The 22,644-nt window shown below is 57.5% G+C and overlaps 4 protein-coding genes across 9 annotated transcripts; 1 reads left to right on the top strand and 3 right to left on the bottom strand.

Annotated features, from left to right (window-relative positions):
• Nucleotides 1-394: 394 nt before the first annotated feature.
• PLSCR3 (phospholipid scramblase 3) lies at nt 395-5,222 on the top strand. Of its 2 annotated transcripts, none has more exons than XM_081218003.1 (8): nt 395-737; nt 950-1,127; nt 1,395-1,636; nt 1,741-1,783; nt 1,885-2,105; nt 2,444-2,533; nt 4,164-4,325; nt 4,519-5,222. In XM_081218003.1, the coding sequence occupies exons 2-8, from the start codon at nt 1,121-1,123 to the stop codon at nt 4,573-4,575; spliced, it is 822 nt and encodes a 273-aa protein (XP_081074129.1). In that variant the 5' UTR covers nt 395-737; nt 950-1,120; the 3' UTR covers nt 4,576-5,222. The 2 variants fall into 2 exon arrangements, with proteins under 2 accessions (XP_081074129.1, XP_081074128.1); XM_081218002.1 differs by having other exon boundaries at nt 399-737; nt 2,372-2,533.
• Nucleotides 5,177-10,950, bottom strand: TNK1 (tyrosine kinase non receptor 1). Of its 5 annotated transcripts, XM_081217997.1 has the most exons (12): nt 10,717-10,950; nt 10,481-10,551; nt 10,164-10,355; nt 9,876-10,031; nt 9,475-9,758; nt 8,958-9,231; nt 7,679-7,773; nt 7,182-7,337; nt 6,852-6,931; nt 6,217-6,497; nt 6,039-6,134; nt 5,177-5,954 (listed from the first exon to the last, which is right to left on the bottom strand). In XM_081217997.1, exons 1-12 carry the CDS (start codon nt 10,877-10,879, stop codon nt 5,841-5,843), a joined length of 1,962 nt encoding a protein of 653 aa, XP_081074123.1. In that variant the 5' UTR covers nt 10,880-10,950; the 3' UTR covers nt 5,177-5,840. The 5 variants fall into 5 exon arrangements, with proteins under 5 accessions (XP_081074123.1, XP_081074121.1, XP_081074122.1 ...); XM_081217995.1 differs by having other exon boundaries at nt 9,475-10,031; XM_081217996.1 differs by having other exon boundaries at nt 5,177-6,134.
• A 7,564-nt stretch (nt 10,951-18,514) lies between these two features.
• TMEM95 (transmembrane protein 95) lies at nt 18,515-19,981 on the bottom strand (the record flags this gene model as incomplete). Its single annotated transcript, XM_081219191.1, has 6 exons — nt 18,515-18,548; nt 18,689-18,971; nt 19,116-19,136; nt 19,239-19,319; nt 19,519-19,575; nt 19,813-19,981. The coding sequence occupies 6 exons, from the start codon at nt 19,979-19,981 to the stop codon at nt 18,515-18,517; spliced, it is 645 nt and encodes a 214-aa protein (XP_081075317.1).
• Nucleotides 19,982-20,272: 291 nt separating this feature from the next.
• Nucleotides 20,273-22,515, bottom strand: KCTD11 (potassium channel tetramerization domain containing 11). The gene has a single exon (XM_081218490.1). The coding sequence runs from the start codon at nt 22,277-22,279 to the stop codon at nt 21,581-21,583; it is 699 nt and encodes a 232-aa protein (XP_081074616.1). The 5' UTR covers nt 22,280-22,515; the 3' UTR covers nt 20,273-21,580.
• Nucleotides 22,516-22,644: the final 129 nt, after the last annotated feature.

Here is a 22,644-nt window from a genome sequence, read left to right as displayed (position 1 = left end):
AAGGCGCAGGACTTCCTCACACCTGCGGGCCTGGGCTCAGGACTCAAACAAAGCCAAAGAAGCGATTCTTGTTGGGAGAAGGCTTTCCTGCGGACCGCGCTGTCTCCTCTGGCCCCCCTGAGCCTCACTTCCCGCCCACTCGTTATTGACACTGTCTGGCAGTCTATCCCCCGTGTGGCTGGGGGCGCCTGAAGGAAGTACTATAATTGCAACGGGTCTGTGTGGGTCACTGCTACGTCAGGGAGAGGAGACTGGCAAGGTAGCCCCAGGGAGGCAGAAGGGGAGCCAAGAGTCAGTCCTAGAAGCCAATGGGTGAGTGTGCAGGGTGTTCCGCTGCGTCAGCGAGGCCCGAACCGCCCTCGGGAGGAGGAGCCTGGGCTCCGGAGCCGCGCAAGCGGCCCTCGTTCCCACCAAGGGGCACTGACCACTCTGCGCCCGCAGGCCTGGCGGGAGTCGCAGGGCTAGGGCTCACCCGGCTACCCTCCCAGGCGAGCTTCCTCTCTGGGCTTCTGCATCCGAGCGGAAAGGGCGGGGACGCCCGCCAAGCCGTGAAGCGGGTGGACTGGAGTCCTCGGCGCCGCAGCAGAGCCGGCAGTCTTCCTGCGCAGGCGCTCTGCTCAGGCTGGGAGGGGCGGGGCCTGGACGGGTCGGGGGGTGGAGTCAGCTCCTGGGCCCGCCTCCACCAGCTCCCGAGAGCTGCCGAGTGCTGGGCACCCGGGCTATTCTAGGGGCTTCAGGTGAGCAGGGGGAACAGAGGGGTCAGGAGACGTCCCTCGAGGTGGGGCCGTCGGTCTGACCGCGGGTCCATCTGTCCTGCCGTCTGCCAACAGCCGCCTCCGCGGAGAATGGGAGAACAAAGGGAGGGGGCGGTTCTGGGGCCCCTGAGGGAATCCAGGGTCCCAGGGCCCCCGCCTTGCCCGCTGACACTTTCGGTTTCTCCCCGAGTCAGACGCGCCGCCCTAGAGACCCTGGGCCGGCGCTGGGCGCAGCTGCCGCTCTGCGTTTGCCTGTCCATCTTTGTGTCTGTCTTTGTGTCTGTCTGGCTGTCTCCGAGCTTGCCTCCACTTCTAGAACTAAGCCTCCGGGACACCGACATCCCGCGAACCCTCGCCCCTCTCCCATGGCAGGTAAGTGGGCGCAAGGCCGAGGGTCTCCGTTATCCGCCCCCCGCCACGGACTTGGGAACCCGGTGTCGGACGCATCCTCCGGGAATGTGCTCGGACTGGCTGTGTGGGGCCCCTCCCTTCCTCCCGAGAAGCCGCCGCCCTGCTCCCCCGCCCCATCTTTCTCATTCTCTTCCCACCACATTTTCCCCGCAGCCTCGCGGCCCATGGGCCAAGGGGTAAAGAGATGAGGTCGGGGGCCCCTTCTAACCTACTCCTGTCCCCCCACAGGCTACTTGCCCCCCAAAGGCTACGCCCCTTCGCCCCCACCTCCCTACCCTGTGACCGCTGGGTACCCGGAGCCGACGCTGCATCCTGGGCCCGGGCCGGGGCAGGCACCAATGCCCGCCCACGTGCCTACCCCTGCACCCGGCTTTGCTCTCTTCCCCTCACCCGGCCCTGGGGCCCCGGGACCAGCTGCCCCCTTTTTGCCACTGCCAGGGGTGCCTTTTGGCCTCGAATTCCTGGCGCAGGTGAGTGAGAGGGAAGGAGGGAGGGAGGGAGGAGTGACAGGGAGGGGACCCAGGCGACTAGGCCGGCCAGCTGATGTCTGCGCGTTCCCCTACTCTCTTTCCAGATTGATCAGATCTTGATTCACCAGAAGGCTGAGCGGGTGGAAAGTGAGTGGAAGGAGGAGTATGTTGGGCCTCGTGACGGGGGCAAATAGTGGGCTCTTGGGCAGGCGCTGGTGTCCGAGCCTCAGTGTGTCACCCCTTGGCAGCGCTCCTGGGCTGGGAGACCTGTAACCGCTACGAACTGCGCTCTGGAGCCGGACAGCCCCTGGGTCAGGCGGCGGAGGAGAGCAACTGCTGTGCGCGGCTATGCTGTGGCGCCCGCCGGCCCCTGCGTGTACGCCTGGTGGACCCCGGGGACAGAGAGGTGCTGCGCCTGCTCCGCCCCCTCCACTGTGGCTGCAGCTGCTGTCCCTGTGGCCTCCAGGAGGTGGGTGGGGAAGGATGGGGCCAGGGAGAAACTTGGGTAGGGGGCAGGCCGATGACCGGGGCACGACCGGGTCAATGAGGCATGAGATGAGGCGTGCTTCCTGTGGGAGTTGGGCGCAGGTGGGATGGGAGGTGAGAGGGATGACAGGTGGTCTAGTGAAGGGGATGGGAGGTCTTGTGAGGGGAGACAGGTGATAAAGCTAGACCGGTGAGCACTTGGGCCAGGGTGCCTGGCTGGGCAGTGATCCTGTCTGCCGCCCACTCCAGATGGAAGTACAGGCTCCACCAGGCACCACCATTGGCCACGTTCTACAGACCTGGCATCCCTTCCTCCCCAAGTTCTCCATCCAAGACGCTGACCGCCAGACCGTCCTGCGAGTGGTGGGGCCCTGCTGGACCTGTGGCTGTGGCACAGACACCAACTTTGAGGTATCAGGAATAAGGGGAGATTCCTGGGACATTCAGAAACCAAGATGATCCGTGCGGCAGGATGGCCAACAGGACGGTCAAGAGCTCATCAGTCCAAATCCACTGTGATGCCTACCACATTTCCAGTTTTCCTCTATTCAGAAATAGGATGGCCCATGGTCTTATAAAAATATGGCAAAGAGGGTTTCACCTTAAGGGCCAATGCTGATTGTGACCTGCAGCCCTGTGTTGAGGGAGAAAAAAAATCTAAGGTCAGGCTGGATTTAGGGTGAAGGATGCTTACTGAGTGTACCATGGGCTGGGCCCGCATGGCCGCTGTATGAGCCCAAGCCCTGGAGCAAGCACTAATTTAACTTGTTAACATCCTGTGGCTTGCCCTGCCAACCGATAAGTCCAGACGTCCACCCACCCACCCCCAGCCTGGAATCCTTCTTACCATGCATTTCAATCACCAACCTGGAGCCTGGAGAACCCAAGTGATGACCATTTCAAAGTAAGGCCTGGGAAACACCTTACTTTCTAGAAGACAAAGGCACTTGAATATCTGTGTAGATAAGGGAGAAACAACAGGTATATCCCCAGTAGACTTTCCATGGCTTCTGATGATGTACCTTATCTTAGGTTACTTTTAAAAACTGAGTCACCTTGGTAGCTGGGGGAAGGTTCTGTGATGGGAACTGGTTGGGAAAGAGGTAACTGGGTGAACTCTGGTTGGGAATATGTAGATCGTGGGGTTCTCATCGGGCCAGTCTTCCTTTTACATAATTATGAATGGTCCATATTTGGGGCTGCACTCTTGGGACCGCAGGGCTGACTGGGAGAGGCCCTACCCACCCTGGGACTGGTCTGCAGGAAATGCCCCAGGGCTGTAGGACCATGGGGGAAGGAGATGGGGAGGACATCGCTCTAGTTCTAGTCACTAGAGAGCGAGCATAGGAAAAAGTCCAGGAAGTCACGGTGAATTACCATCCACATTGGCAGGGCCTGTTGCTGCTGGGCCCAGGGAGGCCAGTGGAAATCCTGGTCCTCAGAGGCCACTTTCTGCTGTCCCCTCCCCCCACTAGATGGGCTTGGATCCACCCTGGATGAGGCTTGCATGCCATGCTAAACAGAGCCCTCCCTACCTTGCAGATGCGAGGACCACAGGCACCCCTTTGGGCCTTCTAGCAGCCTGGTCAGCTGGTAGAGTGCAGCCAGGCATTTAGCAGCCTCCCTTGCCCGCTTGGCCAGGCTACTCTGTGCAGGGCACAAACTGCACAAACCGTGGGCGGCAGGGACTTTGGTAACCAAAACAAACCTAGTAGTGACTGGCCATCCCCTAAGGAGATTAGACTGTATTGTGCTTCTGTTTCTCCCAGCACTGATGTCTAGTAGTCACATGTGGCCTTTCAAGAACAACAGATCTGAGTCTGCAACCTGATTTTTGCTGTGTACTCACAGTGTGACCTCGGGTGCCTCAGTTTCCCCAGATGTCACATGGAAACCCAAGGCTTTGGGAGGACTCGCTAGGTGTAGAGCCTGCACAGTTCGTATGTGGTGACTGTGGGAGTGAGACTGGATGCCGATGAGATCAGGCACATCTTCCCCATGCGGGTCCTTCCTCCCTCCCTCTTTCCTTCTCTCCTGCCAGGTGAAGACTCCAGACGAATCCCGCAGTGTGGGCCGCATCAGCAAGCAGTGGGGTGGGCTGCTCCGAGAAGCCCTCACCGATGCAGATGACTTCGGCCTGCAGTTCCCACTGGACCTGGACGTGAGGGTGAAGGCTGTGCTGCTGGGAGCCACATTCCTCATTGTGAGTCGGGGCCCCCGCCCCGCCTCCCCACTGCCCTTTTACTCTCACTCTGAGGCTTTGAGCACTTCTTGGTCTCCTGCTAGGAGAGGGTTAGGGACAGACTCTATGGGGGCTTGTGGTTCCAGACCTGGGTTGTGATAGCTGAGCCAGGCTGGCCCAGCCAGATCTCCTGCTGACCGTGCCCTTCCCTCAGGACTACATGTTCTTCGAGAAGCGAGGAGGCGCTGGGCCCTCTGCCATCACCAGTTAGAGGCCACCTCGGGGTGAGGAGACCATCATCTCAACCAGAATTCAAGATGGTCACCCGCCCTGGCCCCTCCTCAGAGGCAACCCCTTTCCCTCCGTGTGCACTGCAGGGGAGAGACAGGGCTGCCTGAGAGGCTGGAGGCTTGGTGCCCCATGCCTCCCCTGCTCCCCTGGCCTGCTTCACCTGTAGCCCCTACGGAAGGGTATGTACGAGAGCCCTTCCCCTGCTACTTCCCACCACTGCCTCCAGCAGACCCTCAGCACACGGGCGTACCGGCTTTCCAACTTTCCCTGCCGACTTCCTCCCAACCCCCTCCAGGGTCTCTGCTCCAGATGAGGCCTTAGAACGCAGGGTTTTATGACAGGGCTGGGGTGGGGAAGGTCAAGCAGCACCGAAGCCGGCAGACCCAGTCACCCTCTCCCCGCATCAGCTTGGCCAATTAGTTCAGCCTCAGATGATGGCACTCTGAGGGGGATCCCTACCTCCCCCGCCCCGATAGCTATAGGGTCAGGGCCCCAAAGCCGACTTCCTCTCCCTCAGCTGGTGCTTGCTTCAACTTCCTGTGCCTTACCACCCCTTCCTACCCCTACCTTAGGAAGGAGGCTGCATCTTTGTATGTTATATTCATATAAACTTTGTAACTTTTTGGACATTGGAAGATGTACGTAATGGGAGAGGGCAGGAGAAAGAGTTGGGTGTGGGAAGAAACAAAGGGAACTATGACAGCTTGGATGGGCGGTGGCTGGCCCATCTCATAATCCATGCTGCCAGGATCAAGTGTCCTCGAGTCCAAGAGAGCCACTTTCATCACCCATGATGGCCCCAGACCAAGCCGAGGCAGTTTGGTCCATATGCCCCAAGTCTCCAGGATGGCTGCTCCCACAGAGCCCAGGGTGGTAGCTGATGGCAGCTCAGGATGGTTGTTCCCGTGGCCCAGAATGGCCTCTTGCTCATTTTCTGTGGCGACAGAAGCTTCCCACGGGTGTGATGTGTCGCTGCTCTGTTCCTGCAAGTCCTCCTTTGTTGGGAACGTGGTGGGCAGAGTGCACTGGATCCTCCTACGGCCAAGGGAGCTCACGCCCTCAGAGACCAACGGGCAGGGTGAGGAGACACTCACCAGTGCCCGATCCCGGGTTCCTCCGGTACCTGCCCATGGCAGGCTCTCCCCAGGTGGGAACACACTCTGTCAGGACCTTGTTCCGGTTCTGCTTGGTCCCACGTGACCAGGCCCTTGGTCCATCTGGTGTCTGTGCCCAAAGGAATAGAGCTCAGGGCCGGGCCAGGACGTAGCGACTGGCGGCTGAGAGGTCCCACTGGTAACGCTCCAGGACACGCCGGCAGTCCACTCTGGACCAGCTGCTGAGGTAGAAGAGCTGGTCCACCTGTGGGGACGAGAGGAAGGACAGCTGGCGGCCAGAGGGCCAGGCTGGGAGGGGCAGGGATCTGAGAGAACGGTGTGGCTGTACCTTGAGGTTCCGGATGGCAGAAACCACGTCACCCCCGGTGGCTCTTAGAGCCTCCTGGCACTCCTGGTGGGTGACTCCATGCACGCTCAGCTCCACCTGCCGGGGACAAAGCCTCACTTAGGCCCTTCGCCAGCCTGTAGCCCCTTTTGGACACCAGGACACTTCAGGGAGCCCTCACCTTCATAATCCTCCTCTGCAACTCGGGGTCAGGCAAGGGTCCCCCAGAGGGGACAGTGGCCTTGCTGGCTCCAGGCGCTCCCACAGGGTGACTGTGTAGGGGTTCTCTTTTGGGCCAGGGAGGCCGCTCCCTGGGAGGCTGGCTGGGCTGGGAAGAGGAGCTGGTGGCTACGGGGGAGCGGGGGGGCACAGTTCTGGCATGTCGAAGTTCGGGGGAGCTCGACCCACCTCCTGTGGGGCGGGGGCCCAGGGACAGAACCGACTCCAGACTCTTGGAAATGCCTACACATTTGAGAAAAAACAACTTGAGAGGAAGCCCAGCTGCCTTCTTCCCATTCTCTGGCTATATGTGCTGTCCTCGGGGTGGTCTTCGTGTCAGGGGGACAAGAAACCAGGTGTGCAGGATGGACGCCCAGGCCAAAGCAGCTGAGGGTCCAAAGAACTGCCAGGGGCTGCAATGGGGAGACGCTGTCTAAAGTACAGCCAGGATGTCAGCAAGCAGAATGGGGGCCAGGAAATCACAGGTGGGGAAATCATATCTGCAAAGGCAGGGCTTCAGAGCAGGGGGCATCGCCGGAGGCTTATCCTTGACGTCCTCGGAGACCCTGGAAGCCCTGTCCCCACCGCCGTGCCCACCTTTCGTCCTCTGCAGGGCCACATGCCTTCTCTGGCCCCGAGCTGGAGGGGGATCCCGAAGCTTTACCTTCACTCTGTCCCTGTTGGAGAGTGTTCCAGTTCATTCTCCACACCCCCCAGCCCTACCCCATATAGCAGTGCCCTCTCCCAAAGAATCTCTGGGGCTTCCAGGCAGGCCGAGACCTGAGTGGAAGCTCCAGTGGGAAGGCAAGTCCAGCCTCCCCTCCAGCTTTACCCTACCCTCCTCCCCAGGTTCCCCTTCCAGAGAAGTTGCTGGACTTGGTTGGTTCCCCCAGTTCAGCTCTGCCCCCCACTCTTTCAGGTCCTCACCCATCTATGTTTCCCTGGTGTCGCTCTCCCCGGGCAGGGGAGCCTCTGAGGGCTGGACGGGTGGCTGGTGAGTCTACCAGCGTCACTGCCGAGGCTGGGAAGTTGCCCACTTTGAATGTGCGACCATTCTGGCCCTTCCAGGTTGTGGAGTCGGGGCTGTGGGAAGAGGCTCTGGTGAAGGGGATGGGAGCCAGGGGAGAGTGAGGGCTGGGCTCCAGCCCACATTCAGCTCACAAGCTGTGCGCCATGGAGCTGCATCTGCCCGGAGGAAGGGAAGCTTTTTTCTCTCTAAAACAAAAGGGCTCTATGGGCCAGCGGTGGCCCCAGCAGGGAGGCCAGGACTGTGGTGGAGCTCTCAGGGCCCAGTGGGGAGAGGAGGAGATGAGGCAGAGGACTGGGGTTCAAGCAGCTGGGGAGAAGCTGAGCTGGGACCAGGGCCAGGAGGGTGGGGAGCGAGTCCTCCCCCTGGGGATGGGCGGGAGGCACGAGGCCCTCACCTGCCCTCGATGACAGTGATGGGGTCACCAGGCTCCATCCTCAGGGCACCGGGCTCTGTGACATCCCTCACACAACATCCCTCAGGAGGCCAGGCCTATAGAGACAGGAGGAGAGGGTGGCTGGGCTTGTGGCCTGAGTCAGAAGGGTTATATGGGAGCAGACTGGAGACCGTTCGTGCACCCAGCAAGCAAACCCATACCAGGTATGTCCTCTGTCCTGGCCCCAGGGTGGGACTGTCCCTGTCCCTCAGCTGTAATCCAATGGAGGAGGCAGACCTGGATCCCATGCCAAGCTGGACACAGCCCAGGGGTCAGGGAGCAACAAAGGGGGACCCTGCCTCTACCTAGGGGACCAAGGGGAGAGTCACCCTGCACACTGCTTTTACTCCACACCCAGGCCCATCAGATCTGCCTCCCAAGCACCTCTGGGAATTTTCCACTTCTCCATAGCACCACTGCCTCGACCCTCATCCAGACCTCTTCATCTTACTTCTGCTTCACAGCCATTGTGGCCTACTGGTTTTTCTACCTTCAGTACCATCCTTCTAATCCATTCTTGCACCAAACCAGAGTGACATAACCTGTAAATGTAGCTTATAACTCCCCTGCTCACAACCCTTCCATGGCCCCCAGGTGCCCTCAGAGTTAAGGACTAAACTCCTTTAATAGTAGAGTATATAGTGATTTAGGGCACAGCTCTGAAGTCATATTGACTGATTCAAATCTCCAGTCCTCCACTTCCTGTGTGACTTTTGGCAAATCACTTAAACTGTCAGTGCCTTAACTGCCCCCTCTCTAAAATCGAGCTGCGTTGTGAGGATTAAATGAGTGAACATGTATAAGGATACACGTAAGGCACTTAGTACAGTACCTTACACAGATCGAGTGCTCTAGGTGTTAGCGCTGGTTATTTACCGTGTCTCACAAGTCCCTCCTTGGTGCACCCCTAAGATGCCTCTGCCACCTCAGTCACCGCACTTCCCCCCCCCCCACGCTGAACCTTTCCTCTGCCTGTCAGACACCCACTACATCCTACTGCTCTGGGCTCTGGGCTTCCCTCTCTCCGCCCCAGCCCCCGGCCCTTCAGCCTGCATCCACTCGACCCCAGCTGTCTCCCTGGGGCTCTGAGCACCCTGAAGGCGAGGACTGGATCTGCTTTGTTCAGAGCCAGGTCCCAGACCCCAGCCCGGGAACCAGTATACGTTAGGCTTGTGCATGGAACCCTGGGAGAGGGAACGGAGGGAAAAGAGACTGTTCCTGGGGAGGCAGGAGTTCCCACCTCTTGGAGCAGCCCTTCTAGGTAGGAAAAGGTGGGCCGGTCAGCAGGGTGGGGGGCCCAGCAGCGCAAGGCAAGCGCGTAGAGGGCCCTGGAGCAGAGCGGAGGCCTACGCAGGCGGGCTCGGTCCTCCTCCAGCCGCTGCAGGATGAGGTACGGCGGGACCCCGGCCCAGGGCTCCTCGCCCCCAGAGAACATCTCCCACAGCGTCACCCCAAACATCCACACGTCCGAGGCGGAAGAGAAGGCCCCGTGGCGCAGGCTCTCCGGTGCACACCTGCGGAAGGGGAGCTGAAGGGGGCTGGATGCGTGCCAGGTGTGTGCCCCGGAGCGCCCACCTGCCACTGTGCACGCCCCTTTAGTGCGCCCGCCGTGGTGCTCAGAAGTCCTCCTTTCCTGGCCCTTCCAGACCCGACGACGACGACTCCTCCTCCAGTCCACGCCTCCCTCAGAGGACCAGCCCCTCCGCACCCCCTCAGCTCCTGCCCTTCAGATCCCTCCCCTCCGCCCGGCCCCTCACCAGGCGTAGGGGATGCGGCGGGGTCCGCCCATGACGTAGTGGCCCCCGGCGCCGCCCAGAGGCCGCACCAGCCCGAAGTCAGCCACCTTGATTGTGCGCGGTGAAGCCAGCAGCAAGTTGCGCGTAGCGAGGTCTCGGTGCACCAGCCCGCGGGCCCCCAGGTACGCCATGGCCCCCGCCACCTGCCGCAGGAAGAGGCAGAGCAAGGCCACGGGCAGCGGGGGCGTGGGGGCCGGGGCGGTCAGGCGTGCGTGCAGGGAGCCCAGGGGCGCCAGCTCCATCACCTGCGGGAGCACAGCCGTGCGAGCGGTGGTCCGGCCCCACGAGACCCTGACGCTCACCCTCCTGTCGCACATCGGCCCCCGGGACTGTCCCGGGAGCCGGCATCTGGGTCTGCTCACCATCTGCAGAGGCTGGCCCAGTACGAGGCCGTGCAGACACAGCAAGTGTGGGTGTTCCAAGTTCATCATGATGGATACCTCTCGCAGGAAGTCCCCTAGCTCAGTGCCCTCGGAGCCTTCAGGACCCACCCGGAGGGACTTGACAGCCACTGGGACCTGGGGGTGGGGGGAAGCAGCATCAGGCAACGTAGGGAACAGTTAAGCCAAGACCAGAGCAGAGAGGCACACAGAACAGAGGGAGAAGCTGGCCCAGGTACCCAGAATGAAGTAGGCTCCCTGGAGACTCACAGCCTTGCCACTGGGCAGTGTCCACAGCCCTCGGTGCACCACACCAAAGCAGCCGGAGCCCAGAAGCTCCCCTCTGCACACAGCCCGGTCTGGGATCAGACACTTGAGTCCCCCATCTGGCTCAGGGAGGGATGGAAGGTTGTCTGAGGGTGGGGTGGTCTCCTTCTGCCCTGGGGCAAAGCCCCCAAGGATCTGAAACAGTGGTGGAAATCATGTGTGTGGAACCCTGCATACATCCTTCTCTGCCACTCAGCCCACCCCCTGCCGGGGCCTGAGCTGGACCTTTAAGCCTCTCACCGCCACCCCAAAACACACACCTTGTAGACCCACTTCTTAGACTTGAGCCCCGAACGGTGCCTCTTCAGAGCTTCAGCAAGTCTACGCTGGGCTGGGGGAGGCCAGAATCAGAGGGATGGGGTAATGGGGGAGGCGGGGAGCAGGATGCAAGGGATTTACAGGCAAGCAGGGGGCTGGTGGGTGTGGTGTGGGGGGACAGTAGCAACTAACAGGCTGCGGAAGGAGACAGCAGAGCCTTGGGGCAGGGGACCCTCACCAGGCCGGCCCATGCCAACGCCGTCCAGATCCTCAGGTCTCACAAAGTCGAAGTGCTCTGGCCGAGTAACATTAAGCTCCTCAAGGATGGGTCGGTAAAACTGGGCCAGCTGGATGTCCTGGAGCAGCCGATGCAGCCACAGGGAGCCCGCCTCGGGGAGCATGTCTGGAGGAGGAACCCCTGTGGTGCCCTGTCCCCCAGACACATGGCCCAGGGTGGGCACCTGAGACACTCAGGAACCAGAGACATGGTTGCCTGCTCCATCCTCAACCCCTCAGAAATACTCAGGTACAGAGGGAGGGACGTCAGAACCAACCAGGATTCCTGCCCCTCACACACACAAACCCCAGGAAGAATGTTCTCCTCACACCTAAGATTTCACCACTGCACAGACTTCAGGTGTGTGGCCCTGCTCACTTTGAGCTATTATGGCACACTGCCCATACCCCTAGGCCACCCAGATTCACCACCTTTTAGACCTGAGATGCACCCTTGTACACACCCACTCAGGTACACCTGAGACATTCTGACCCACCACATACACTCCAGAGATGCCCAGATACACTAACCACACCATACCTGAGATACGCAGGTACAACACACACACACACACACACACCCCTATAGATGTGATGCAAAAGACACCTGAGACACCCCGATACATGTCCTCTCAAAGCCGAGGCATTCCAGTATACGCTGCCGTAGAACACCAGGCTTCCTGCCAGGTACCCCTCACACACACCTACTTGAGACATGTTGAGTTCACTGCCTCCAAGATACACCGCCTCATGTCTGAGACACCCAGGTCCACACAAACACACACAACACACAAGACATCAAGCTACGGTGTCCACACATACCTACGTTATGTGGGCAGACTGCCTCCTCTGCCCAGAGACGCCCAGGGTCACTGCCTCTTCTGCACCTGAGGCAGCAACATGTGAAATCAAATCGGGCATTTGTGATGGGCGGTTAAGCTCAGGTACTGCTCAGAGCCACCCAGTCTGCCAGGTGCACAGTCCCTTCCACACCCACCTGAGCTCAGCTCCAGGTACAGAGCCTGGCCGGCACACCTGAGTCACTCGCTCTAACCTGGCTCCAGGGCAACTCCACCAATCTTTATTAAATAAGGCTCTAGGTGCTCTGGGTGCCGGCTGCCTGCACACTCACCTGGCCCCCTCCCTCCCCCTACTCAGGGAAGCCCGGAAGAAGCGGAGGACCCCAGACGGGGTCCAGACGGACACTCGGAGGTGGCGAGGAATCGAGCACGAGCAGGGGCGGGGAAAGCGAAAGCCCAGGACGCTGGGAGACCAGCACCAGTAGCCAGGTGAGAAGGGGAAAACACGAGATAGGGGACAGGAGAAGACGCGCCCGCGGAAGGTAAGGACTGGGGAGGGGAGGCTCAGCACCCGCGGACGCGCTCCCAAGCGACCGCCGCCCCGCCAGCCCGCTCGCCGGCGCCCCTGCCTCCCCGGACCCTCACCTGGCGAAGGCGGAAGCGGCAGCTGGGGAGCCTCCCAGGCTGCCGGGACTAAATCCCGGGGAGGGCGGGACGGAGGCCGCGGGGGGCGGGGCCTGGCGGCTTGGCCCGGGTCGTCGGGTGGACTAGGTGAGGGCAGCTGTTGGCCGGTCCTCCGCCAGGCCAGATCCTGAGAAGCCTCCCTTCCCCTGTCCTTTGCTCGCCTCCTTCCCACCCTCTCTCCACCTTCCCACCCCCTTTCCAGACTTCTCCAAAGAACTTCTCACCCCTCCCTGGACTTCCTCCTCGGTATCCCGTCCCCGTCTCCCCTACCTCCTCTTACCAAATCCTCCACCTCTCTCAAGCAGAGCCCCACCCCTTAAATGAATACGCACCTAGTAGAGATATCCCGCCCAGGCCCCGGGAATATAAGGCTAAACAGAACATAGTCGCAGCCCCCTAGTAGGGGAGAGGGCTTCCTGGCACTCTGATGGAGGAAGCCGGCCTGGTGCAGCGGGCTTGGGAAGGGCGCCACGGCGGAGGTGTTGATGGTGGTGCACGAAGTCAGCTCCCAGCGCGGACAGAGTCTAAGACTGAAGCCATTGGCCTTTTCCCAGCTCTGAAAGTCCTTTTCCCAGTCTAATGTGCTGCCCCTGAAAAGGACCATTTGGGGAGCTCCCCAGGGTGGAATCTGTGGGGATTCTTGTGAGGGGGGGGTGCTGGGGAGTGGAGACAGCTTCTGAGTGGCTCCTCAGCCCCATCCCGGCTTGGTACCTGGTCTTGGTGATCAAGGGCAGCACTCCATGCCTCAGGGCATGCATTCCCATCACTGGCACTTCCTGGCCTCATTCTGGTATAAGCCCCTCCCCCCATGTCACCACTGCTGACCCCAGGGCCCTGTATGGTGCTACTTGGCCTGTGGGGCAGGGACACAGTCTGGCTCAAAGAAGGCTCTGAGGAGAAGGATGCTCTCTCCTTTTCCCTCAGGGGTCCCAGGGAGGAAGCCACCAGCCTTAGGGCATCTGGCCTGTCTCCTTCTGTCTCAAGGAAGGATGTGTAAGCATAGCAGCTGCTGTCCCCAGAATCCCTTGGGAGGAAAAGCCCACCTCATCTTGGTAAATACATGGGAAAATCCAGCCTTAATGGGAAAAAAATCATAGTTCACAGTTCTACTTCTGTGGTTTTCTTGCCAATTATCTTGCCCTCCAACCAGGCCAGATGACAGATGTGATTGTACCCTCCACATCTGTCATCTCTGATATACTGTGGACTAGCTCCACACAGTAGGGGCTGGATCTGTCTTGTTCCTCCTAAGGTACCTGGGACAGTGTAGGCATATAATAGGTGCAAGGCATATTGGTTATGAAGAAGACTGCTCAATCTAATTGTTATTCCTTTGTTCGTGATCTGTCTTTTCTCCCTGCTTTTAAGATATCATTGGTGTTTCATAGTTATATTACAAAGAGTCTAAGTATGGATCCCTTTCTATTTATTCTATTGTATTTCCTTTGTTTATGAACTCATATCTTTCACCAGTTTTGGAAAACTATCAGCCAGTATCTCTCCAGATATTCTTTTTCCTCCTTTCCTTGTGTTCTCTCCTTTGAGGACTCTGATTAGAAGTATGCTAGGCCTTTTCACTGTCCTCCAAATCTTTTTTTTTTTTTTTTTTTTTGTCCTTCAAATCTTTTAACCCCTCTTCTGTGTTTTCCATTCTTTGTGTCTCTGTAATGCAATCCAGGTCATCTCTTCAACTCTCTTCCAGTTCACCAATTCTCTCTTTGATTATGTCTGATGTGCTGTTTAATCCATACACTGAGGGGTTTTTGTTAGTTATAGTTATATAAACATTCCTAAACTTTCTATACTGACAGTACTTTACTGAGGTATAACATATTCAGTAACATGCACAGATTTAACTGTACGGTTCAATGCATTTCAACAAATATACATATCCATTAATGCAGATAAAGACCCAAAACATTTCTTTCTTTTTTTGGTAAATATTTATTTATTTATTTATTTGGCTGCACCGGGTCTTAGTTGCAGCACGCAGGATCTTCGCTGCGGCATGCAGGATCTTTTATTTAGCTGCGGCATGTGGGCTTTTTAAGTTGCAGCATGCAAACTCTTAGTTGTGGCATGTGGGATTTAGTTCCCTGACCAGGGACCAAACCCAAGCCCCCTGCATTGGGAGTGGGGAGTCTTTTTTTTTTTTTTTTTTTTTGCGGTACGCGGGCCTCTCACTGTTGTGGCCTCTCCCGTTGCAGAGCACAGGCTCTGGACGCGCAGGCTCAGCGGCCATGGCTCATGGGCCTAGCCGCTCTGCAGCATGTGGGATCTTCCCGGACCCGGGGCACGAACCCGTGTCCCCTGCATCGGCAGGCAGACTCTCAACCACTGCATCACCAGGGAAGCCCGGGAGCAGGGAGTCTTAACCACTGGACCACCAGGGAAGTCCCCAGAACATTTCTGTGATCCCAGGAAGTAGCCTTATGCCCATTTTCAATCAATGCCATTCCCCAGAGGCAATTGTTATTCTTCTTCTTTTTTTTTTTTTTTTAATTTGGCCACGCAGCGCAGGCTTGCAGGATCTTAGTTTCCCTGACCAGGGATTGAACCCGAGTCCCCTCCAGTGGAAGCGCAGGGTCTTAACCACTGGACCTCCAAAGAAGTCCCAACCCAGGGCCTTTAGTGCCAGCTCCTAGGCCCTTTTTTTTTTTTTCTGCCCCACTGTTCCAGTTATCTATTGTTGAGCAACAATGCCTAGTGGCATTAAAACAACTATTTTATTATGCTCTGGACTGTTAGTGTCTGGAACTCCAACAGGACACTGTGGGAATGGTTTATCTCTGCTCTACTATGTCTGGGGCCTTGGGTGGAAAAACAAAGTCTGGGGATGACTTGACAGCTGTGTTATCACTCACACGTCTGGCTTTTGGCTGAATCCCGCCATGAGGACTCTGTTTTTGGCTGCACCACGCGGCATGCGGGACCTTAGTTTCCGGACCAGGGATTGAACCCGTGCCCCCTGTAGTGGAGGCACGGAGTCTTAACCACTGGACCTCCAGTGAAGTCCTCCATGTGGTCTCGATGTAGGCTGGGCATCCACATAGCATGAGTGACTGAGTTCCAGAGTGAGTGTCCCAAAAGGCAGAGGGCAGGAGGTTCTAGATTCTTAAGGCCTGGGCTCAGAAAGTGGCACACTGTAACTTCTGCCACATTCAATTGGCCTGCTAGTCATGGAGCCCAGGTTCAAGGGAAGGGTACATAGAACCTACGTCTAGGTGGGAGGCATGTCAAAGAATGCAGGGCCATTGTTTAAAACTGCCACACCCACAGAAGCCTCCCGTTTGGTGAGGGGCTCAGAAAAACCATCCCTGCCCTGGCAGGCCACACTGCGGTTGGTTGGCCTTATGCGCACAAAAAAGGCACAAACTCCACCAGCCTCCTGTGCTAAGTGCTAATGAAGGGCTTACATGGAAAAGGCATATCACAAGGGTTCAGAGAAGGTGCTGGAGTCATCAGGGACACTTCCTGGCATCTACCATGTGCCAGGCTCTGAGGAAACAAAGACACAAAACCTTAAGCAGTGGCTTTAGAGAGGAATGCGTGGTGTAGAGGGAAGATGTGTAAAGAAACACCACCACCTGATGTAACAGGTGCCACATGAGAGATGCCTAGAGCAGACTCATGCCACTCTGACTCAGGAGCTCAGAGAAGGCCTCTCAGAAGAGGTGATGTCTGAGTCAAAGGAGAAAGTCATTCCAGATAGAGGAACAAGACTGGACAAAGGCGAGCAAACATGAGGAAACAGTGTTGGGGCAACTAGAAGTGACTCAGTATGGCTGTGGGGTGGGCAGAGCTGAGGTAAAGCTCCAGGGACACCTAGGGGTCAGATTCCAAGGTAGATCACCTACAGGTAAGAAGTGGGCACATGGCATGAGAGGAGGAGGATGCCCATGACACTGTGGGCACTGCCATTAAGCCTGAGAGATCCCAGGAGGGGATGGGGTCAGGAGGAAGGCGTGTCTGAGGGAGGTGGACACGTGTGGAGTCTGAGATGTCTGTGGGGCGTTCAAGGGAGATTCCAGTTCTGTGTCTGGACAGTTCTGGCCTGATGACTATATAAGATGGTGGGAGCTGCTGATGGAGAGCCTTGAATGTCAGGGTCAAGGGCCAACTCTACTCTGCAGGCAAGGAAGAGCTAGGGAAGGTTTTAAGTAAGAGATTATAATGGCTGATACTTAATGAGGGCCCATTACATGTTGGGCACAGTCCCAAGGATTTTATATGAACTGATTTGGACCTCACAGTAATTCTGTAAGGTCAGTACCGCTGGGTCGAATTTAAGATATCATCAAGTGTAATATATACCATTATGCCATGACATGTCTTCAATTTAAGATGGGTTCTTCAGAGATGTCTAAATGTAAACAGAAAAAAAAGCCATGGAATCAAGGAAATATATGATCTGCATTTAAAACATGAGGAAACAGAAACAGAGAAATTAAATGACTTTCCCAAGGTCCAGTAAGAACCAGAGCCAGGATTTGAAATCGGGCAGCCCAACTCCAGAGCCCAAGTTTTTAAGCATCATTTGATACTGGACAGGATGTTTGAGCGATGTGGAGTTTTAAGAAGACCAGTGTGGCCACTGAGGGTGCAGTGGATTTGAGGGGTGTGGGCAGAGTCAGATGCACATCTGGGAGACTGGGGTCCACAACGAGAGGGTTCTAGAGTGGGCTGGGGGCCATAGAGCAGGAGGAGACAGATAGGATAGAGATCCTTCAGGAATGGACAGAACAGCTGACCCACTGCACGGTGGATGTGAAAACAAGGACAGCTCCGAAATGTTGAGCCTGGAAAGAGGGCACAGCCTAAGAGGGTGTGAGGCAGCTACTGCAAACCAGAGGAGAGCTGTGGTGCCTGGGCAGTCAGGAGAGGGTTTCTCACCCCAGTATGGGCAGCAACGCTGCCTGGTACCTGACCGGCAATCACTTAGTATTTGTCAAATGAATGAATGTATGAATCATTGTATGATCTCGGGCAAGTTGTACGACCTGGCTGTGTGATCTCGGGGTCTCATTTTTTGGTGTAAAATGAAAGGACTGGACTAGAATGTGTAAAACAAAATAGAAGGTGTTCTCCTGGGAGGGGTAAGCATTCCCCTCTCCATCCCCAGGACCTTTATGGATCTCCCAAACAGTGGTTCTAACCCTGGCTGTAAGTTGGATTAACTGAAGCCCCATATGAGACCACTAAACTCAGAATCTCTGGAGATGAGGCCCAGCAACAGGTAGTTTTTAAAGTTGCCCAGATGACTCCAATGTCCAGCTGGTTGAGAACTGGGAACCTCTAGGGACCCAGTTTGTAAACCACGGGGCTAGGTGAAGGCTGGCCTAGGTCCTTGGGCTGAGACTTATGGTTGGTGATAGGCCTCTCTTTTCATGTCCCATCTCCCATCCCCCAAACCCAAACTCCTGAGAGCCAAAGGACCAAATACCAGGGTCTCTCAACCACACACTGCTGACGACTCGGACACGATCACTCTTTGTTGTGGAGGACTTTCCCGTGCATTTTTGGATATTTAGCGGCAGCCCTGGTCTCTGCCTACTAGACGCCAGTAGCACATCCTCAAAACCCCCAATCAAAACAATCAAAAATGTCTCCAGATATATTGCCAAATGTCTCATCGCGTGCAAAATCCACCCACCCCCCGGTTGAGAACCACTGTGCTACAAGAGACTCCCGCGCTCCCTCTGCCCTCCCCAGTTGCAGACAGAGGCCAGGCAGGGGTCGAGGCCATTTGACAGCAGGTTTAGTTGGGCCTGGCGGGAGGGCCTCTGTGGGAGCCTTCACAGTGTTAAATGGAAGGGGAGCATGCCAGCAGGCTGACTGATGTGGTCTCACTCTAGGGGGAGGGACTTTTCCAGAACACTCATTCCCGGATTCCCAATCAGTCACAGGAGGGCCAAGAGGAGCTTCTGGGGCAGACAGCCCCCGCTTTCCGGGAACAGGCAGAAGGGGGTGTGGGAGTGGTAGTGTGTATGGAGGGGATTCTTTCCTTCTGTAGATATTTTCCTGGCACGGTGACTGCCTCTGTCTGATTGGTTGAGGACTGGAGGGGAGGAACTTTCCAGCTGTGGGTGCCTGGGTCCCTGGAGGCCATCTGACGCTGGGATTGTGGGGATGTCTGGGTATCAGGGTCTGGAAGACAACCGTTGGGGCTGGAACTAAGGGTCTGGCTGCCCCCCTCCCCCCCCCCCGCCCCACGAGAGAAGTGGAAGTTGTGGGCACATGCTCCTTAGAACTGGAGGCTAAGATCTGTCCTCATCTTCACAAGTCACTTTTTGCTTGGAGGCGGCTGTACCTGAGGGAAGACAGAGGGTGGGAGCCCATGGAAGGGAAGGGAAGGGGGCTGGGAGGGAAGGAGGAAGGATGGGGGGTGGGGGAAGGTACTGATGGGTCGGAGGTGGTAAGGCTGTTTCTGGCCCTTATCCCCCAACTCACTCCACCGCGAAGCTCAGAATACCCAGGAGGAGGACAGCTCCAGAGACAAAGAGCAGCAGAATCCTGGCTTCCCAAAGATCGTGACTTCCTGCAGGGAACCCAGGAGGCAGTGAAAGATCCCGGGGACCACACCCATCGATGCTGGGGTAGCCTAACAGCTCAGAGATCTGGGCGGGGTGAGGCAGGGGTGGGGAGTAAGGACCTGGGAAGCAGCGCTTTCGGGGCCAGCAGTACACCTCGAAGCCCTGGCAGGTGGAGCAGTTGTACAGGGTGGTGCTGCCCCCTGCAGGAGACAGCAGGACCCGCTCTGGGGGCGGGAAGCTTCGCGGAACCCTGCGAGAGTCCCACACCTCCTCCCCAAACTGCAGGCTCTCCTCAGGTCCCCCGAGGCCCCTGGCCCTTGCTACCCTTTCCCTTTCCTACTCACGGCAGGCGGGAGCGCAGAGAGCTGAAATGAAAGACAAGGAGGATGGGGGTATATGAGCTCAGCCACACGCTCCTTTGCCTGAGGACCTAGGCACCCCTTGATCCCTCAGGCCCGCATCAGTACCTTCCCTGTTGTATTCTGGGAGCTTGGTCTTTTGAAGCCATTTCCAATATGAAAGGAGTGAGGAGAGAGACCCTTTGATCTCTGGGGAGGCAGAGAGCAGCTCTAGTGCCCGGGGCCTCAGCAGGGCCAGTTCACCTCCACACCTTCACCCAGCACCGCCCCATCAAGCCCTCCTGTCTCCACCCACCCTCCACCCTTCCCAGCCTCCCCAGCCCCCTCCTCCCAACCCCCTCCTTGGTGCCATCCAAGCCCCTACGTTGTACCTCCCCCTCGACCTCACCCATGACCCTCAGGACTCTGTGAGTCTTCTCTGTGACTTTTTTCAAGGATGCATCATCTGTGGAGATGGGTAAGGACCAGGCGAGATTCCCTCATTGGCCCAGAAGGAGGTTCTGGGGCCTTTCCTGACTTTCCCAGGGTCTGAAGAAGCTCTCCCAGAGGGAGAGGCCAGTGTGTCCAGAGAGGCCAGTGGACTGAGAAGATGGCTGAGAGGCACAGCTGGGAGGCCACATGCAGCCCCCTTAGGGCACAAGGGTGACTGCTGCTGAGCCCATCCCTGGATGTCTGATCTTACCTAAGGCAAAGGCCGAGAAGTTCCAGGAGACCTCACAGTCCTTCCACTGGGCCTCCATCTGGCTGCAAAGCTGAGCCAGGCGGCCCGACAAGTCATGGTCTGGGAAGCGGCAGAAGACACAGGCCTGGGCGGCTGCCAGGAAGATCCCACCTAGTGCCAGCATCCACATGAGGCCCGCTGGGGGTGCTGGAGTGGGGGCTGGCCCCACCTAGGCTGGGAAGGCCTTAGAATGCTCTGTGATCCTGGTTCCAGTCCTTTGCCTGGAGGTTCTAGAGTGTTCCAGAACAATTGGAGTCTCTAGAGCATTCCAGAACAGTGCCACTGCTCCATCCCTGACTGACTGAGGTAAACCTGGGGCCCAAGGAACTGGGACCAGAAGAAGAAACCTCTAGTGGGAGATGGACAGAGAAAGCAGGGCTTCTGCCGTACTCCCAACCTAGCCCTCAGCAGCCTTTACAAGTTTGTGGTTCCAAAAGCAACTTTATTTTTCTTCTTGTAAATCATGACCAGTGATAAATAATAAGTGACTCCCCCAGTGAAGAAGTTGTTTGTGAGTATCCCAGCCCTTTCCATATCCTCCCCCACTCTCTCAAACTCTTCTGTTCATCTCCTCTCTGCCCTGGGCAGCCTTGGGCCTTCCCCAGCTATCTCCTAGCAACAGGCTCACTGTTGCCTTAGTAACCGAGAGCTCTATACAGGCCTCCAAGGCCCAGCTAAGCCCAGTGACTTCTCTTACTTCTCACCAGAAGATCCTAGTGACTCAAAGCCCAGCAGGCCCCTCCTGCCTACGTGGTGATGTGAAGCACATGTACACACACACACCTTGGGATTAACCTAATTCTCAGTCTACTCACACCCATACGGCGGACACACCTGGTGCCAAAACAGTTTCTGGGCAACCCCAAACAGGCCTGGACACGCAGCGATCACAGAAAGGCCAGCACACAGACACCACCTCCAGCGACACGGATGGGAGCCAGGATGCCAGGGACCCATGCATCAGTCAGACTCACTGGCTAACAGGCACGTACACCTGAAGGAAGGAAGGCCAGGACCCAAGGAGATGCCCCGCTCCTCCCCATGGCCAGCCCCACCATCAATATGGGATCCTTTAAAACACTTGGATCTCCAGAGGGATGCTCCAGCCCCATAGTTAATGGGGATTATCCTAGCTCCCTTGTGCCAAGCTAGGGTGGAGTGTAGCCCTTCTGTCTCCCTCAGTGGTGGCTTGGAACACAGCAAAGAATCTCCCTTCCTGTGTTTCAGAGTGTTCTGACCTATCATTGGTCAGGCCAGGCCAGGCCACCAGCTCCAGGAGAAGTCACAGTCCAGAAGACCACATTAGAGCAATCCAAAGTCTCTCATTTCCCCCAGACCTCACTGTCCCTCCACGGTTCTGCTAAGCCTAGCCTGGGCAGAGAAGCATTCCCACTTTTCCAGACCCTGGATACTAAGCTCCAAGCAAGGAAACACCGAAGGTTCCCAGGCTCAGGCGAGGACCAGCCAGGGAAGCTTCCCCACCTCTCCCAGGATTAGCACCAGTGCAGACCCTCTGGTCTCGTGAGCCCTTGGGCTCTCTCCGGTTTGGGGATTCCTGCCCACATCTGGGCTCCAGTCAGGTGCAACGGGGCCCCTGACTCTCACTGCTCCAGGAGCAGAGTTAGGAAGAGGCTCAGGAGAGACTTCACCCTCTTCACTGACCCATTCTTTCTAACCCCCCCCTCGCCCACACAGTCAAACTGAAGGCAGCATTCCTAGTTCTCAGTTCCTAGTGCCGGACAAAGCGCAGAGATCGGGAGTTGAGCAGGTCTTCGGGGTCAGGGAAGACGGAGTCGAGACGGAAGCCATGCTCCAGGGCCACCCGCAGCACCTCCTCCAGGAAGCCCGGAGTGCCCACCACCTCCCGTCGCTCTCCTGGCCCCCCAGTCCACAGCGGCTGCAGCCCCAGTCTCCTGTACTCCACTTCGGGGAGCTCTGCAGGGCAGGGGGCCCATTCCAGATGAAAGTGTGGGCCTCCCTCCGCCCTGTCCTCATTGGCCACACCAAATCGGGCACGCATGGCACCCAGACACTCAGGGTCGGTGCAGAAGAGGTTGGCCCGGAAGGTGTCCACCTGGACAGAGCTCAGTTCATAGTGGTGTGGGCCCCGACGAGCAGAGAAGTGCACCAGGCGGGGGCTGCTATCTACATCTGCGTGGAGCAGGGCGGCTGTGGGTGCCGGGGTCCCCTGAGAGGCCTCCAGTTCCCGCAGGGCATCCAGGAGGGGCCGGATCTGGTAAAAGTCAGCCTCTGCCCTGAGAAGCGCTGTCTCCCCGTATCCACAAGGCAGGTCCAGGCGGCCCAGCCGTAGGAAATTGAGGATGTGCCGGAAGGCCTTGCCATCTCGGTCGATAAAGTAGTGGCCGCCTCCCTGGGGATTGAGGTTGGGGGTCATGGGGGTACCGGCCCTAAACATGGCCCCCAGCATGGAGTCTGGGAATCGAGTCAGGGTCTCCAAAGTAGTGGAATATAGCGTGCCCCCGACATTCAGGGTCACGGGGCCCCCAAAGGAGGGGGGCGAGGAGGGCACAGGAGGAGGAGAAATTTTGAGGAGTATCGAAGACACCAAAAGAGAAGAAAAGGCAGAACTTCCTGGATGTGTGCAGAATTGGGTCGTAAGGTTCAGACTGTCTCTGGGTCGGAGGCACAGGTTGGAGTACAAGGCAGCAAGATTGGGGGCTCACCCCAGCTACCTGGGTGGTGGGGGATGGTTCCCGGGCACAGAAACGCCGGAAAGGTTGAGAGAACGGATGATACGAGCAGAGGGAAGTCAGAGAGGGACGGGAGATTTAG

The sequence above is a fragment of the Mesoplodon bidens genome, assembly GCF_964165515.1.
Source record: "Mesoplodon bidens genome assembly, chromosome: 19".
In the NCBI taxonomy this organism is placed as follows: domain Eukaryota; kingdom Metazoa; phylum Chordata; class Mammalia; order Artiodactyla; family Ziphiidae; genus Mesoplodon; species Mesoplodon bidens.
The sequence above is the reverse complement of the archived record's forward strand: the minus strand, read 5'-3'. Positions and strand labels throughout refer to the sequence as shown.

Bases quoted from the DNA above. Each gene is read 5' to 3' on its own strand.
- PLSCR3 (XM_081218002.1), top strand. The intron at 1,784-1,884 runs GTGAGTGGAAGG...ACCCCTTGGCAG, and splicing joins GAAGGCTGAGCGGGTGGAAA to CGCTCCTGGGCTGGGAGACC. The intron at 2,106-2,371 runs GTGGGTGGGGAA...CGCCCACTCCAG, and splicing joins GTCCCTGTGGCCTCCAGGAG to ATGGAAGTACAGGCTCCACC.
- TNK1 (XM_081217994.1), bottom strand. From the start codon at position 10,879: ATGCTCCCCGAGGCGGGCTCCCTGTGGCTGCATCGGCTGCTCCAGGAC. The intron at 6,498-6,851 runs GTGGGCACGGCG...TCAAATGTGTAG, and splicing joins GGCCCTGCAGAGGACGAAAG to GCATTTCCAAGAGTCTGGAG. The intron at 6,135-6,216 runs GTGAGGGCTCCC...TGTCCCCGGCAG, and splicing joins TGCAGAGGAGGATTATGAAG to GTGGAGCTGAGCGTGCATGG.
- KCTD11 (XM_081218490.1), bottom strand. From the start codon at position 22,279: ATGCTGGGGGCCATGTTTAGGGCCGGTACCCCCATGACCCCCAACCTC.